Source organism: Scyliorhinus canicula, chromosome 15, assembly GCF_902713615.1.
Source record: "Scyliorhinus canicula chromosome 15, sScyCan1.1, whole genome shotgun sequence".
In the NCBI taxonomy this organism is placed as follows: Eukaryota; Metazoa; Chordata; class Chondrichthyes; order Carcharhiniformes; family Scyliorhinidae; genus Scyliorhinus; species Scyliorhinus canicula.
Genome location: NC_052160.1, coordinates 17,638,191 through 17,654,791, shown reverse-complemented (window position 1 = coordinate 17,654,791; position 16,601 = coordinate 17,638,191). Strand labels below are relative to the sequence as shown.

General features: G+C 45.0%; 1 protein-coding gene across 4 annotated transcripts in view; it reads right to left on the bottom strand.

The window, feature by feature from the left end:
* Positions 1 to 16,601, bottom strand: part of cacna1ha (calcium channel, voltage-dependent, T type, alpha 1H subunit a) — an 806,165-nt gene that overhangs the window by 418,329 nt on the left and 371,235 nt on the right. For 3 of the 4 annotated variants that reach the window (XM_038819421.1, XM_038819419.1, XM_038819420.1), the window contains exons 3-4: positions 2,990 to 3,101; positions 280 to 413 (exon numbers count right to left, since the gene is read on the bottom strand). The exons of the other annotated variant lie outside the window; for it this stretch is intronic. In XM_038819421.1, coding sequence (XP_038675349.1) covers positions 280 to 413; positions 2,990 to 3,101 — 246 coding nt within the window. The remainder of the gene's footprint in view (positions 1 to 279; positions 414 to 2,989; positions 3,102 to 16,601) is intronic. 4 annotated transcript variants of the gene reach the window in all.

The following is a 16,601-nucleotide window of genomic DNA, read 5'->3' as shown; positions in this document are numbered from 1 at the left end:
AGCAATTTGTGAGCAGCCTGAAGTGTCTGGCAATCTTCCAAAGCTCCTTTGAACATATCAACTGAAAGGAGCTATATTGGCAAACTCGCTGTTTTAATAAATAGAACTTAGTCAAAAGGACATCTCACGTATGCTCAAGAAAGTCTTAATGAAAATAAAATTATAAAAAGAGCTTTTAAGAGGCTTCACTGACTTACATTTAACATTTTTGGAGCTTTTAAAGGCCTTTGTCAACTTTGCACGAACATGTCAAATATTGATTTAGAAAAAATTACTAACCCTGCCATTACAATGAAGAAATCCAGACGATTCCATGTATCTCCCAGGTAACACTTTTGCCCAAATATTCCAAGAGCCACCATTTTTGTGACCATTTCCACAGCAAAGAATGCAAAAATAAAGTCATCAAATGCCTGATGGTTTAAAAAAAGTCAAGAGATTTAAAACATTTTAAAGCAAGATGTCTGATTTATCCACCTTGTAATGTGCACATAAAAATAATCATTGTCCTTAAGCATTGGGTGTTGCATTATTCTCCAGAAATATTGCAAAATATAAAACTGTAGTCTCTTTTACATTTAAAAACTTGCCTCGGGGATTGTTGGCGGGTGGAGTGAGGTGGGGGATGCGCGGATGACAGTGTCCAAGGATTTTTCTTTGTCTCAACTTAGGGGTAGCACTGGTGACCATCTTGGGTGAGCCTGTGATCCAGGTATTTAGGTAGGAATTTTAAATCAAAATGCTAATGGCTGACTTGAGGGGGAGGGTAGGGTGCGAGACCCCCAACAAGGTTGATCACCTGGAACGTGCGGGATGGGGGGGGGGGGGGGGGGGTGAATAGAGCAAAGTTTTTTTTCCCATTTGATTGGTTTGGGGGTCGATGTGTTGTTCTTGCAAGAGACTAGCCTTCGAGTGCGGGGCATGATCAGGTTGTAGAAGGCTTGGGTGAGCCAGGTTTTTCATTCAGGGTTCGACAGGTCAAGCGGGGGTGACAATTTTGGTGAGTGAGAGGGTTCGTTTTCAGGCAGGGACTGTGGTGGCTGATCGGGAGGGGAGGGGGGTGGCTATGCGATGGTTACAGGTACACTGGAGGGGAAGGCAATGATGTATCCCTGAATTGGGACGATGTTAACTTTAAGGAATGGTTGTTGGCGGCCACTTCAGAGTTGGTTACGCAACAGCTAATTTTAAGGGGAATTTAACTGTGTTTTAGTTCCAATGTTAGACTGCTCCAGGGATGGCAAATCTGTTGGCAGCATCTATGAATGAGAAAGGAGGGGTGTTTTACTACTCGGCAGCCAATGCAGGAAAGGAGTTGGATTGGTTCGGGGACCAGGATGTTGTCTGGGTACGGATGGAGTCCGGGTCATGTAAGGGGCCGTGCCTGGAGGAGTTGACAATGGCTTCTCTGCGTTCACTCCAGTGAAGTAGTCGCCAAATCCAGTGGTCATCTCCACGTTAAAGATCTGGCGGCGGCTCCACCATAATTTCGAGCTGGGGTCGGGGGAGGGGTCAAGGTGGTTCTCTATCTGTGGGAATCATTTGTTTCAGCCGTGGAAACCTCTGGGGTTTGGAAAGGTAAGTGACTGGAGCGGGTAAAATATTTATTTTTGGAATGTTGGTTTGCTGACTGGGAGAAGCTGAAGCCTTGGTGGGGTAGACATGTTCAGGTACTTTCAGGTGCCTGATTGGGTCCAGCAAGCTTTCTCGATATTCCCGGTGGCACCGCCGTCCACTTTGCTGGGAAGGGTTGTTTCTTGTGCGGGATCAGAGGAGGGGAGCATGTCCGAGATATATGGATAGATCACGGGGGAAGAGCAGGTCTCGGTGGTGGAGAAGGTGAAGGCTAGGTGGGAGGAGGAGTTGGGTCCCAGTTTGCAGGAGGACGTATGAAGTCTCTGCTTCAAAGTTTATTCTCTTTTGCATTTGAGAAATATTCAAACATCAAATTGGGCCATAACTTCCAACTAGCGCTGGGAAGCAATGGCCCACTAAATGACAAAACTTTATGGGGCACCTACCTGCTCTTGAAAACCACGCTGAACCTCCAATGCTCAGAGGTGCTAGGGGCCTGTGTCAAAAGCGTTCCCTCAGGTCCCAACATAAGCCAGAAACATTGGATTCAAGGAGGCCACGCACCCTTTTCATGGCACTATTTGTCGTAAAGCGGGTAAATTTAATGGGCCCAGTGAAATTGACAGGCCATGGAAAAGGCAAGTGTCCAAGATAAGTGTGTGATTTGGGTGGTCAGGTGGGTCGGAAATCGGAAGTGGAGGTAGGTTGGGTGGGTGAGGTGTTCGGGGAGCGGGTGATCAGAGGTCGGGTTTGGGTGTCAGGGGTCAGAGTAGTGGGGGGAGTCGGAGGTTGGGGGAGGGGTCAGACATCAGGGGTGGGAGTCGGATTCGGGGAAGTGTGGATAGGTGTTGGAGGTTGTGGTGGGTGGGTCGTCCAGCTATGTCGGGGGGGGGTCTTGTTGGGGGTTCAGCTTGGGAATGAGTGTCAGGTTAACTGGTTCATTGGGGGTGGGGGGAGAAGAGGTTTGGCGTGAGAAGAGTCCCGTGCGGATAGGGTGGTCAGGGAGGGTTGGGAAATACCATGGGAGATGGTTAGTTGAAGTCCCTGGGGGATCAGGTGTATGGGAGGAGCCCCATGGGGGTTCAGGTTGGCTGTTCAATATAGATATGCACAAGTTACAAGAGATTTTATTCTAACTTTCTCTGAGTACCCATTAGTGCCACCCTGGTGAAACCACCTGAAGTTCACAGTTTAAACCACTTTGTCGGATGGTTCCCAGCACAGTGCAGCTGTCCAGGGGAAGTTAGTGCTTACCTGGGAAGTTCTGAGATAGATTCCCCAGTCTATTCTTGGGCACCCTATCCAAATCCGACGCTGGGGTGCTAGCAAGTTATGGCCTATTTTAATTTGTGGCAGCATAGACTGTTAATATATTTTGTTCATTTAATTTTACAACAAAGACAGGACATCTTACCTGAAGTATAGTACACCTTTCAGACTTACATTCCACATCTTCGCATGGCTGAAACATTCCCAACGTGACACAATTCAAAAGGATTACCAACATGCTGACGTGCTCGAACCATGTAAATCATTGAATTAAGGACAATAGTGAGCAAAATATAAAAAATACATGGAAAATGTTTTGAGAAATGCACAGTAAACACATCTATGGTAGAGATGCTGAATTTAAGCTCCAACAGAGCACTAACCTGGAAACTGGAGACCAGGAAAATATTACTAAATTGGGAAAGGAAATGTTCATGGAATCATAGAATGGTTAAAGCACAGATGGAGGCTATTTGACATGCCATGTTTGTGATGGCTCTCTGCAAGAGCAATTCACCCTGTCACTCCCCCGCCTTTCCATGCAGGACTTCAAAATTCAGATAATGATCCAATTCCCTTGTGAATGTCTGATTGAAACTGCCTCCACCACACACTTGGGCAGTGCATTGCAGATCTTTACCATTTGCTGCCAGTGCTCCTTTTGTTGATTACCTTAAATCTGTGCCCTCTGGTCCCGAACCCTTCCATCAATGCAAATAGTTTTCTCTATCTACTATATCTAGACCCCTCGTGAAGTTGAATATTTCCTACAAATCTTATCTCAACTTTTTCATCTCTGAAAGAAAACAGTTCCAGCTTCTCCAACCAATCAAGGTAATTGACATTCCTCATCACTGGAACGATTCTCATGAAACCTTTCTGATGCCTACACATCCTGCGCCAAATTGGTCCCCAGAACTGGACATATGCACAATACTTCAGTTGAGGCCAGACCCATGGTTTCTCCTGGTTTATCATAGCTTGATTGCTTTTGCACTTTATGCCCTTATGAATAAGGCCCTGGATCCCTTATGCAATATGATGCACAGCCACCATCAATGATTTGTGCACACATACCCGCTGGTCCCCCTCTTCCTGTACCTCTTTAGCAATGTACCCCTTGTTATATATAGTCTCCCATATTCATCCTATCAGAATGAATCAATTTGTATTTCTCTACATTCAATTTCATCATGCCCACCAATTCTACCAGACCGTCTCCGTCATTTTGAAATTTAACACTCTCCTCCTCCCACTTCACAAGACTTCGAGCTTTTGTGTTATCTGCAAATTTTGAAATTGTGCCCTGTACACCAAAGTCTTGTAGACAGCAGCAGAAAACCATGACCATCACAGAGGACTATGGTTCCAATGTCCTTTCAGGGCATGGTCCTGAGGAGAGAGAACTAGACACCAATGTCTATGCCATTAATATGTATCAGAAAGAGTAGGGGTCCTAACATGAACCCTGGGGAATTCCATTATAAACTTTCCTGCAATCTGAAAAACAACTGTTCACCACTACTCCCAGTTTCCAGTCAATTAGCCAATTTCATATTTGTGTTGTTACTGCCCCTCATCGTACAAATGGAATCGTCCTCTCATTGATGGCCCATGTGGTTTAAGTATTATTGTCCAGGTAAGGAAGTCATTTTTTTTAAGTGTTTGACGAAAAATTGCAATTTGAGACCGAAGAATGTGTCTAAAGTTAATTGTATTACTTAGCAAAGTGATTCCATAAATTTCAGCAAAAATAATTAATGAAGGTTATGTATTCTAAGTATTAAAAGCTTTCAACATATTCGCTTCAACAGACAAGCTGCTTGACAATGACACAGATTTTCACTCACGTGTCGGGTGCATAGAGGTGGAAGGCTCTGTGAACCTGACCTCTAAAAATGTCTGATTTTTGGTCCGGGTGGGGCAGGCCAGGAGTCGGGGTAGATGACCCTAGAAGTAGCGAGGAATCAGAAGCGGGCCCAGCATTGATTGGGAAACGCAAGTGCCGATAAAAAGTAGACCTTCTGAAAGGTAAGTTGTCAATGGAAAAGTCCCTGTGTCTCAGAGGAGACATCATTGCCCTATCTGGTGAGTGTATAGCTGTAAATGTTTTGTCCAACTGTTAGCTGACCTTGGAACAGACGACCCATCATGAGCCTCCTCTTGCTGTCTAATCAGTGTCCTCTATTAAACCATTGAAAGCATGGAGTGGATTGTCAAGACGCAGCCACGCAGTTGGCATCGACATGCCACCACTACCTGGTACAGATATTCTGCAGTCATGTCGTTAGCTGCCAAGGCTCAGTGGATGGAAAAATGATGAAAAGTGCCATGCTTGTTATCACATCCACTTTCCCTTTGCAATCTATTTATCAGGATGCACTGATACTGCTGACCCTTGTGGGTGAACACTGCATGATACAAAACGTGGGGAAGAAAACAAGCTGGGCATGCTACCTTGGAGCCACAGCCACAAATACACAGCACCAAGTATTTGCAAAGAACCTGTTTCTCCACCACACCTTATCAGTAATCATTGATGAAATGGTGAAAATGCTCACAACCCTATTTGCCTTACATTTTTATTCATAGAGTGTCACACAAATGAGAAGTGGGGGAAGGGATGGATCCAACCACTCCACTCTTTTCTGACCAGGACCTTCACTTTTTGGCAGAACAGATCCAGAGAAGGAAACCCATCTTGTACCCAGCTGGCCACCATAACGTCCCTGCAGCAACCAAGGTGACCTGGATTCAAATGGCGGCTGTGGTGAGTGCAGGAGACCATCAGTGCTCATTGATTCAGTGCAGGAACAGGTTCAATGACCTGCTGGGCTCCAACAAGGTGAGTAGCTTGGTGCACCCCCTTTGAATTCCAAGGCAAGGAAAGCAGTGTGCAGCACAATGGCTGCACAACTCACTTTTCTCAAATATTGTTCAACACTTGAAAAGACAAAAAATCCTGCAGGCAGGTCCTACACTGACAAGCTGGCAGACAGGGCCTGAAAGAGCAGGCAGTGTTGACATTCAAAAGATGGGGGCTCCCTTTTTACAGAGCGCTTAATCTCTGGTAAGAGAAATTAAGAACACGCACATGGGGAAATTCACCCCCAAGAGACAATCACCCGCATGCGCTTCGAGAACTCCACATGGAGCACCCTAGAGGAAGATCCCCAGCACTGTCCTTTGGCACTGCCCCGACACAACAAAATTCAGAACAGGTCAGATGATCCCATTTGACCCTAAATCAATACCATAATCCCAAAACATAACCAAATTTTAAAACCTTATAATTGTAACAACAGGTTCTCCTTATCACTTCAATTGCGCCAAATAATGTCAAGAGTTTATGTTTACCGCAATGCCCAGAACTACACACCATGTGTGGGTGGGATTTTCCGACCCCTCCCGCATGTGGTATCTTCTGGTAACGCTGAAGTCAAACGGAGGTAGGGCGGGCAAGCCACGTAATAGCTCATAGGCATAAATGCTTCACAGCTCCATGGTCCCAGGTTCAATTCCCGGCTGGGTCACTGTCTGTGCGGAGTCTGCACGTCCTCCCCGTGTGTGCGTGGGTTTCCTCCGGGTGCTCCGGTTTCCTCCCACAGTCCAAAGATGTGCGGGTTAGGTGGATTGGCCATGCTAAATTGCCCGTAGTGTCCTTAAAAAAAAGTAAGGTTAAGAGGGGGGTTGTTGGGTTACGAGTATAGGGTGGATACGTGGGTTTGAGTAGGGTGATCATTGCTCGGCATAACATCGAGGGCCGAAGGGCCTGTTCTGTGCTGTACTGTTCTATGTTCTATGTGTTGATTACTTTTTGTGTGATGAAGAATTTCCTGACATTTGTTCTATATTTTCTTTTACTACTTTGAACCTTTGCCAACTTGTCCAGCTGTTTATGGTTAGATTGAATTCATGATCCCATTCTACATGGACCTTTGCTTTTTTCCATCTATTATTCTTCTGTAAGTTTACTTCTCAGCCACTGCCCGTTTTGACTAAAATGTTCAAGTTTCACCAATTAGTTATCATAATTCAGCCTTCTATGCTAAGGATCAGTCCTTCAACCATGCAAACAACAGGAAATGGTTTAACATTCTTCAGATTCCAAGTTAAGTTTATACACCCGTTAAACAAGTTAAGTTTCAAGTTAAGTTTATACAACCATTAAACAATACTGATTGTACAAAAAGGTATGTAAGCCATTAACCCCAAAATAAACTGAAGAATACCCAAAATTTCCTATCTCTTCAAAAAGACCAACAAGAGGAAATACTACAATATTACATTGTTCTTGCCAACTGCTAAACTAGAATATTTAATTAAAGTAACTAATCTGAAGCATTAACTTTGGGTGGGATTTTTCGACCCCTCCCGCACGTGGTATCTTCTGGTAACGCTGAAGTCAAACGGAGGTAGGGAGGGCAAGCCACGTAATAGCTCATAGACTTTGGTTGGGCAGGAAGCTCCTGTGGTCTATAGCTCGCCGCAACTGTCACAGGAAAATCCACAGAGGGTCGATGCACACTTTATTGGTTGACTGGCCTCCTTCTGCACTATAAGGATTCGCTGAATAGCAATTGTAATGAGAAGTTACTTTTTTATTCTCACACACACAGAACACTTTGTGAAATACACAATAGAAAATGTAATTACTTTTAAAATCAGTCCTCTTATTTTTCAAAATTATTTGAAGAATTACTGAGTCAAAAGTGCTAGAAGCTAACTTAAAATATCTCATGTATAGCTGATTGAATGTCACTGATGTATTCTGGCCAACTGACCACACTGAAGATGCTCAGACTATGGGTGCGATTTAATGGATAATTTTCCAGTGTCATTTGGGCGCGATTAGTGAGGTGTTTCTCGATGGCTGCGCTGGCGAGACCTTAGCTGTATTTAACGGCATTTGGTGACGAAAATGAGCCCCCATGTGAGTCTCGCCACTACTAGCTGTCTCGCCTCAGCAACTTGCTGTTCAGAAAGGGGAGCTGCTTTTAAACGCTCCCTCACCACTCACTTCCAGTCAACACACAGGCATGGCAGCGTGCAAACCTGCTCCTCGCTTTGGGGATACTGACCTGGCCTGGCTTTTCAATGCTGTTGATGTGAGACGGGACATCCTGTTCCTTTGAGGGAGTCGGAGGACCAGCAGCAGAGTCACAAATACTGCAGAGCCTGTCAGTGCAGGCAACATGACCAGGAGGACCAGCTTCCGATATTAGAAGAACACCAACGTCCCCCACCGAGCTGCAAAGGTAAGTTACTACCTCTCTTTTGGCATCAATTCCATCTGCCACTCCTCAAATACACAAACCTCCCCCTACAAATCACTGGCTGGCAACCCGCACCCTCCCCACATCCGATCTTTGTGCTTATTCCTCAACGCCCCCTGCACCCACCAGCACAACCCCTTCAAATCCAGTCACGGTGCCCACAAGTGCCATCCAGGCTGGCACCTGGGTGGCACTGCCGGGGTGCCCAGGTGGCACTGCCAGGGTGTTAGTCTGGCAGTGCCAATGTGCCCTTTTGGCACAAGCAGTGCCCAGAGACCGATAACTCAAGACCTCTAGTCGCCTGGGAGACTCCCCCAGATATTGTTCCGCCACAAATGGGATCACTACTGAACTGAACCCGGCTGGGGTGTCCTCAGTGAAGCCGGAAGATCCCAGGCGCTGTTTGATCTGGCAACAGCACGTCTAAGTGCGTTCTTAGACTCATTATGAGAGACTGTGTCCCACCCATTGTGGGCAGGATCCAGATCGCAACATCTCGCAAGATCTAGTTAGATCTCGCAAGCATAACAGACAACATTGCAAAACCGAATCCCCCTTCCCCTCCCCTCAGCCCCTACAGTAGACCTACATCAGTGGAGAGCCACTAGGTACGCCAACCACCAGATGCTTTCACCGACCTGGAGCATAACAGATGAGGGAGAAAGAGCAAAAATCACCTCCCCCCTCTCCAGCACTGACAGCTTTTTCCAGCGAATCCCAGGCCACAGAGGCAGGAAAGGCTGCAACTAGCAGAAAGATACTCTGCAGCTACATGGTAACCAGCATACAATGCTGGCCCACCCTCCCAGCGACAAATATATACCGAACACAGTGCAAAAGGAAACCAAGGAACACCAGCGACCCGCATGACTCTCATAACAGGACCACCAGATGGCTACTGAACATAGAAAGTCACCAGTAGTCCATTAAAGTGTCCTAGCGTAATCTCCGAGCTGCGCAGTCAAGCCAGGCCACCGTCACTCCTCTCCTGCAGTATCAGCATCTGATCTTCCATCACCAACCTGTCTGAGGACCGGGCCACAGAAACACAGGGTCATTAACAGATGACCCACAAGTCCAGAACAGAATATACAGTCAACATACAAAACAGGCCTTTAAAAATAATCCACAGACTGCTCGAGCAAGCCCTCCTGCATCCTCAGCCCGGTAGTAGCCTGCCAAAATCTTCCCTTTGTCGCACTTCAGGTAAAAGAGATCGAAAGGCAAATACTTCTTCCTTCCCTTCATCCAGAAAGAAGCAAGTAAGCCCAAAGGGAAGGAACAGCCAGCAAGCAGAAAAAGGCAGTAAAAAGCAGCAACAAACTCTCACCTACAGCAGCTTCCAGGCTTCTGCAGGTCACCAGCAGGTACAAACATCAAACACAACCTGCCGCTGGGAAATGCTCTCACAAATAACAAGGCAAATTCCTCATTAGCTACAGCCTTCAGCTGTAGCTGTCAGCATATAAGCAAGAACAGGACTCTGTCCTGGAAGTGTTTGATAGGAGAAATAGGCAGTAGCTGTAGTTGCCCCTGTAACCACAATATTTCAAGATGGCTCTGGCGGACAAAAAGGACTACTGACTATGCCTGCGTGATTTCTTATTGGGGTGCCGGTTAATTCCTGGGAAGCTGTTAGATTCGATTTCATGAAATCATGACATGAAAATTAACATGATATGTAAATTAATGATATGCTCGCTGTATTTGGGCCAGATCTGGTAGCACGGTGGGTAGCACTGTTGCTTCACAGCTCCAGGGTCCCAGGTTCGATTCCCGGCTTGGATCATTGTCTGTGTGGTGTCTGCATGTTCTCCCTGTGTCCGCGTGGGTTTCCTCCGGATGCTCCAGTTTCCTCCCACAAGTCCCAAAAGACGTGCTGTCAGGTGAATTGGATATTCTAAATTCTCCCTCTGTGTATCCGAATAGGCATCGGAATGTGGCGACCAGGGGCTTTTCACAGTAACTTCATTGCAGTGTAAATGTAAGCCTACTTGTGACAATAAAGATTATTATTATTATTAGATCCAGAACTCGCCATTGGGATTGGGCTGGTTAGATAGAAGACTGAGTCGCGCCCTCGATTTTGGCCTATTTAACCGGCGTGCCTAGATCTGAGGTGGGCACAGATGGTTAAATTGTTCCCCACAGCCCAAAATCAACCAACATATTCACAATTCTGGACAAAATTATAGAAGTCCATGAGCAGGTTTTTAGGCCGAGATCAAGACATTCAAGTAAATAAGAGATTACAAACCTGGGGCTGGATTCTCCACAGGCCCGCGCCGAAATCACGTTTGGCGCGGGGGCGGAGAATTGATGTTTACGTGGGAATCGTGCCTGGCGCCGGTCCTCGGAGCGTCGCTCACGCGCGGATTATGCGGCGCGACTGGGGAGCCATTGCCAGAGACCCCCCCAAGCCATTATCCGGGCAAAACGGCATGACTCTAACCACGTATTGCTGGTCAGGACCCTCGTGCAGACTCAGTTCACGGCCGTCCTGGTGGGGGCGGGCCGATCGAGCACGGAGGGGGGCTTCATCGGCGGCTGGGTCAGCGATCGGGCGGCTCGGATCCCCGGGCGTGTGCCATCTCGGGGAGGGGCCTATATTGTCGATGTTGGTCCGCGTCTGCCATGGCGCACGGCGCCATGCATATGCGCGGTCTCCCGACCGGAAGTGCAAGGCCCGTATCCGGAGCCAGAGCTGCGAGAAGCACTCCGGGACCCTGCTAGCCCCCTGCAGGTAAGTGAACCACTCTTGACTTTTTTTAAGGAAAGTCAAGAGTGAAACGGCCGTATTTTTACGCCAGCGTGGGGACATAGCCCCATTTTTGGAGAATTCAGCTCTTGAACTGTTAACGCTGAATGAGTGGGTTGTCTTATGAGAAAAGGTTGGTCAGGCTGGGTTTGTTTCCACTGGAGTTTTGAAGAGTTTGCGGTGAGTTGATTGAAGTATATAAGATCCTGAACAGTTTTGACAAGGTGGACGTGAAAAAGATGTTTCCTCTTGTGGGTGAATCCAGAACTAGGGGTACTATTTTCAAATTAGGAGTCGGCCTTTTAGGACAGAAATTAGAATATTTGTTTTCTCTCAGAAGGTTATGCAACGTCAGAATTGCTATGATCTTATTAAATGGCAGAGTGCTCGCGGGGCCGAATGGCTTTCTTCTGCTCCTAATTTTAGTGTGAGTATGGTTCGCTCTCCAGATACTGCCAAACCTGTTGAGTATTTGAGGCAATTTGTGTTTTCATTTCCATCTTTCAACTAACCTGATTAGTTGATACAAACCTTCTAAGAAGCAATACACTAAGAAGCAATTTTTGCTTGTGAAAGAATGTCTTAACCTCACCCACCCTTAAGAAAACTGACTGGATCAGTTGCAATGCTGATCCACCCCGCCTGATTTAATAATAATAATGTTTATTGGTGTCACAAGTATGCTTACATTAACACTGCAATGAAGTTACAGTGAAAATCTCCATACTCTCCAATGAATGTAAAACCAACATTCCACCCAATCCTCTAGTTTTCACACTTGCCGAGTTAAAAATTCCCCCCTGACAAGCTAATATGTGGGATAAAATGCTGTCGACTTAAGAAGTTAATGGTTGGCGTATATGTTTGTGACAATAAACTGTTGGCAGGTATGAATCAGATGGTAAAACTTAGCAAACTGAAACCTTTGATTCTCATCCAGAGTACAACTATGATTACCATCTGGCAAAACAACAGCTTTTAAAGCTGGGATGACTCTGGCTTTAATCTAATGAACTGAACTGTCTTATAGATATGATCAGTGCAAGCAAGAATATATTATGTATGATTTATTAGCAAGCACATTTTCATATCCCTGATAAATGAAAGACTCCTTTCAGTATTCCATGTAGCACATTAAGTTAACTTTTATACAATATTGTAAACAGGAATAGTTCCAAATATGCCCAGCTGTTTAGTCTACATTCCATTATTTTCATCTTCCTAATGGTTATTTTGATCTATATCAAAACAATACTACTTAACAAAATCCTGAGAATGAAAATACTGATGCTACTTATGGATTTATTTGATCAGTGCCAAGAGCTGCCTCTTCTTAATAGAGTGAAACAACAAATTTGATCAGAAAAAGATAGCTTGCATTACTATGGTTAATTAAAAACTGCTTCAAGCAGAGGCGAAGGGAAAGAAAACAAGCTTACTATTTATATCATCCATTTGATTTCAGTCAAACCATTGATTGTGATATTTATATCATCATTAAGCTCTATAGAAACCCATGGAAGGGATCAAGAAAAATACTGCTTTTATCATCTCCCTGCAATGAAATAAATTAGTGTGCTTCATTTTCTCACAGGATAAAGAGATCAATGACTCAAAGTAGTGTTTAAGTGCCAGTAAAGGAAAGGGATTTTTTTTAGACAAAATTGGTGAAGTTTCTAGTAAATTGGACAATTCAAAAGAAAAGAAAAAATAAAGATTTGCATTTATATGGTGCTCTTCACATCCACCAGATGCTTTAAGCCCTTGGAGTACTTTGAAGTGTTACTGTTTAATGTAGGAAATGTGGCAGTCAATTTGCACTCAACAGTCTCCCACACAGTAATGTCACAATGGGCATGTAATGTGTGTTTTTTTTAATGTTTGGTGTTGAATAAATATTGGCCTAAACAGCAGGGATACCTCCCTAACTCTTCCTCAAAATAGTGCCACTTGTTCTGTTAGAGCCACCCACACAGGCAGATGGGGCCACAATTTAAAATCTCAGCCAAAAGATGGCACCTCCAGCAGTGCAATGCTCCCTCAATACTGCACTAGTGCGTAAGTTTTGATTGTGCTCCAAACCTGGATTGGGACTTGAACCTGAAATCTTTTGATTCAACGGCAAGAGTGTGACTAACTGGCCCACAGCTGACACATTCCATAATGACTTTAATTGTCCTGGTTTTGCCGGGCGTGTGAAGGAATAGCTTTGGCTGTTCACCGCGCACACAGTTGCCCAAAGATTTTCTGTGGGCTCGTGAGTGGAGACTTCTAGCAATCGGATGTCTGATCCAATGCAATACCCTCTTACTGATGTGTCATAAGTGTGAGCATATTAACCAACGGGAAGGCTCTTCAGCCATTCAGATTGAGGAATTCTGATTGAGAATTGAAGATTACAAAACATAGTAAAAAAGACCAAGAAATATGAATAATATTTAAATAATTGAACAGGGAGCAAAGTAAAAATTGGGACATATACATGGGAGAGATATAAAAGAGAAAAACTAACAAAAAATGTATTTAAAATCAGCAACATTAATTTTCTTCTGAGGGAATAAACATCCATACTTAAAATTTCAGGGCCAGTGAAGTTTTTAATAATAACGATCACTTATTGTACATTTAAAACATCTGATTGAACTAGCGCTAACATTTTCACCCAGCTTTAGTAAGAGACTGGTAGGTAATTAACCTATTTTCATGCCAGTACAATGATTTCAGTGCAGATTCCATCAGTAAAAACTGTAAAAGCGCAGCCTGTTGAGGAGAAGGGTGTCATAATATACACCAGTATATCATGGTGCAGACACACACTTATGGACACACACAGGGACCAATCAACATGTACAAACACCGCAGCCAATCACCAGTTAGAATACACACACTATAAAGGCAGAGGGCACCACGGTTCCCGCTCATTCTGGGTGCTGCCTCTGAGTGTAACAAGAACTCAGCCAGCCCAGCACAGACTTACAAGTGCTGAGAGAATCAACTGGTTCGGACAAGGCTTCGGTCTCTAGTTTAAGTTAGCATCATTTAGACCCACAGTCATCGTGTGTTAGTTAGTTAGAAGTAGATAATAAAATTGAGTTGAACCTTCTTCAGTGTTGGAAGTGTCTGTTCATCTCTCAAGTCTACACTAGCCAACACTTCACAGGGTATCACTGACTGAAATGTTTGGATTTACACGTTTAATTGCCCTTGTGAAGATGCCAGAAGTAGCTGTCAGTTTTATTGTATCCTAATAGTGAATGCTGACAACTCTGCCATTATTAATACTACAAAATCCAGCTCTTTCAAAGGTCCAGGAGAGGCACAATGGGTTGAATGGCCTTCTTCTGTACTGTAATAGTCTGTGAACTATGATCCTCTGGACATATAGGATCATAAGAGTGGAACTATGCTTAGAATTGGCATATTTACCATGAGCTGACACATTCTAGCACCTGTTTGCTGTCTTAAATATTGAGTTAATTAATTGTGTCTCAAAATTTTCAAAGACAGATCCATAAGTACATTCTGTCATGATATGCAGACATGCAGATAATCATACACAGGCAGGCACAGACAGGCAGCGAATGAACACAGAGAACAGGACATGAACAATGAGCAGGCAAGACACTCAGAGGTGGTATCTCACTATAAAAGGCACAAGGCACTCACTCGCTGCCTCTTTCCACTGATGAACATCTACAGAGTGAGTCAGGGTGTATGTACAGTATCACACCTCCAGGACGTGGCTAAAAGCAAGTCTGGTTCAGTCAGACAGAGTAACCACACAGGTTAGCAGAGAGTCGAACTCATAGAGAACTGTGCTAACTGTGCTACTGGTTCAATAAATCAGACTGAACTAATTTCAAGGTCTGGAGTATCTTTTGGTTAAAGCTGCATCCAGTTGCAGCCTGTGTTATCCCAGAGTACATAACACATCATGCAACCAGGAGACTGCTTAATCTAGGTGGTTTACCTCAGTCCGTTCCGTGACGACCAGCGAATGTATCCCGGCACCATGGAGAAGATTCAGGCTCCTCACCAGCTCAGGACCTCCGGTAATCTCAGTGCCGACTGGCGGACATTTAAGCAAAAGTTTCTGCTGTACATCGAAGCTTTAGACTTCGTGGATGCGTCTGATGCAAGGAAGATCGCGCTTCTCCTCTCAACAGCGGGCGATCAAGCCATCAAACTCTTCAACTCTTTTCATTTCACCGAAGGCCAGGACAAGACAAAGATTCAGACCATCCTGGACAAGCTTGACAGTCACTGTGAAGTGGACACTAATGAAATCTTCGAGCGCTACATATTCAAACAGCGTCTACAAGGTAAAGATGAATCTTTCAACTCCTTCTTAACTAACCTCCGCCTGCTAGCGCTGTCCTGCAACTTTGGTGATATTGCTGACTCCATGATCAGAGACCAAATAATTTTTGGAGTTCACTCTGATCCTCTGAGAGAGCAGCTACTGAAAATCAAGCATATAACCCTGCCAGTCGCGCTTGAAACATACACAGTGCAAAAGCACGCCAAAAATCGTTATGCCCAGTACAAATCAGCCGAAAATGAGAAAGTTGCCCCCCACAAGGCAGAGTGTGCAGGCCATCTCCCGGATGCAGCGCCTCAGCATTGATGAAAGTGGCCATTTTGCGTACTTTTCCCAGGATCCCACGCATGAGCGATGCGAATGGGATAATGAAGCGGCCGACACCTGCACTGCACATGTGCAACGACGTGCGGAGTGTCGTACGCTGATGTCATGATGTGCTCGAACTGCGGCAACACCCACTTAAAGAAACACTGCCCTGCAAGAGGCAGGCGATGTTTAAACTGCGGGAAGCCTGGACACTATACAGCCTTGTGCAGGTCTGCACCACCAGTCAGGCTTCCATCCCACCTGTCAAGGCGCAGTCGTCCCCACCACCTCCTCTCCAGCGGTCGACAAGGATCAGACGCAAGCCCCAGAGACTGGACTTCTGAACATTTGTTTTGTTTGCTATGTTCTGTTTTCTCACATTGGACAGCTGTCTTCACATGTAATATGTTCACATATGCCACTGCTTGTAAATATGTTAATATATGCCATCACATGTAAGTACGTTCCCATGTGCCAACAAAACATTTTTAAAAAGGGGGAGATGTCATGATATGCAGACATGCAGATAATGATACACAGACAGGCAGCTAATGAACACAGAGAACAGGACCTGAACAATGAGCAGGTAAGACACTCAGGGGTTGTATCTCACTATAAAAGATACGAGGCACTGACACTCTGCCTTTTTCCACTGATGAACATCTAGAGAGTCAGTCAGGGTGTTGTTACAATCTCACACCTCCACCACGTGCCTTAGTGCTAGTCTGATTCAGTCAGACAGAGTAACCACACTTCGATTAGTAGAGAGTCGAACTCGTAGAGAACTGTGCTAACTGTGCTAATGTTTCAATAAGTCAGATTGAACTAACTTCAAGGTCTGGAGTATCTTTTGGTTAAAGCTGCATCCAGTTGCAGCCTGTGTTATCCCAGAGTACATAACACATCACATCCTACTCTCTTGCACCTAATATAATGGCCAACACTTGTTTGCTGCTTTAAATATTGAGTTACTTATTTAAGTGTCTCAAAATTGTCAGAGGTGGATTCATAAGTCCATCCCTTTTGCTCCTAACTTAAAGAACAGCATTGAGCCCTACTCCTACAGAACCAATTCCAATGGGGGAGGTACTGC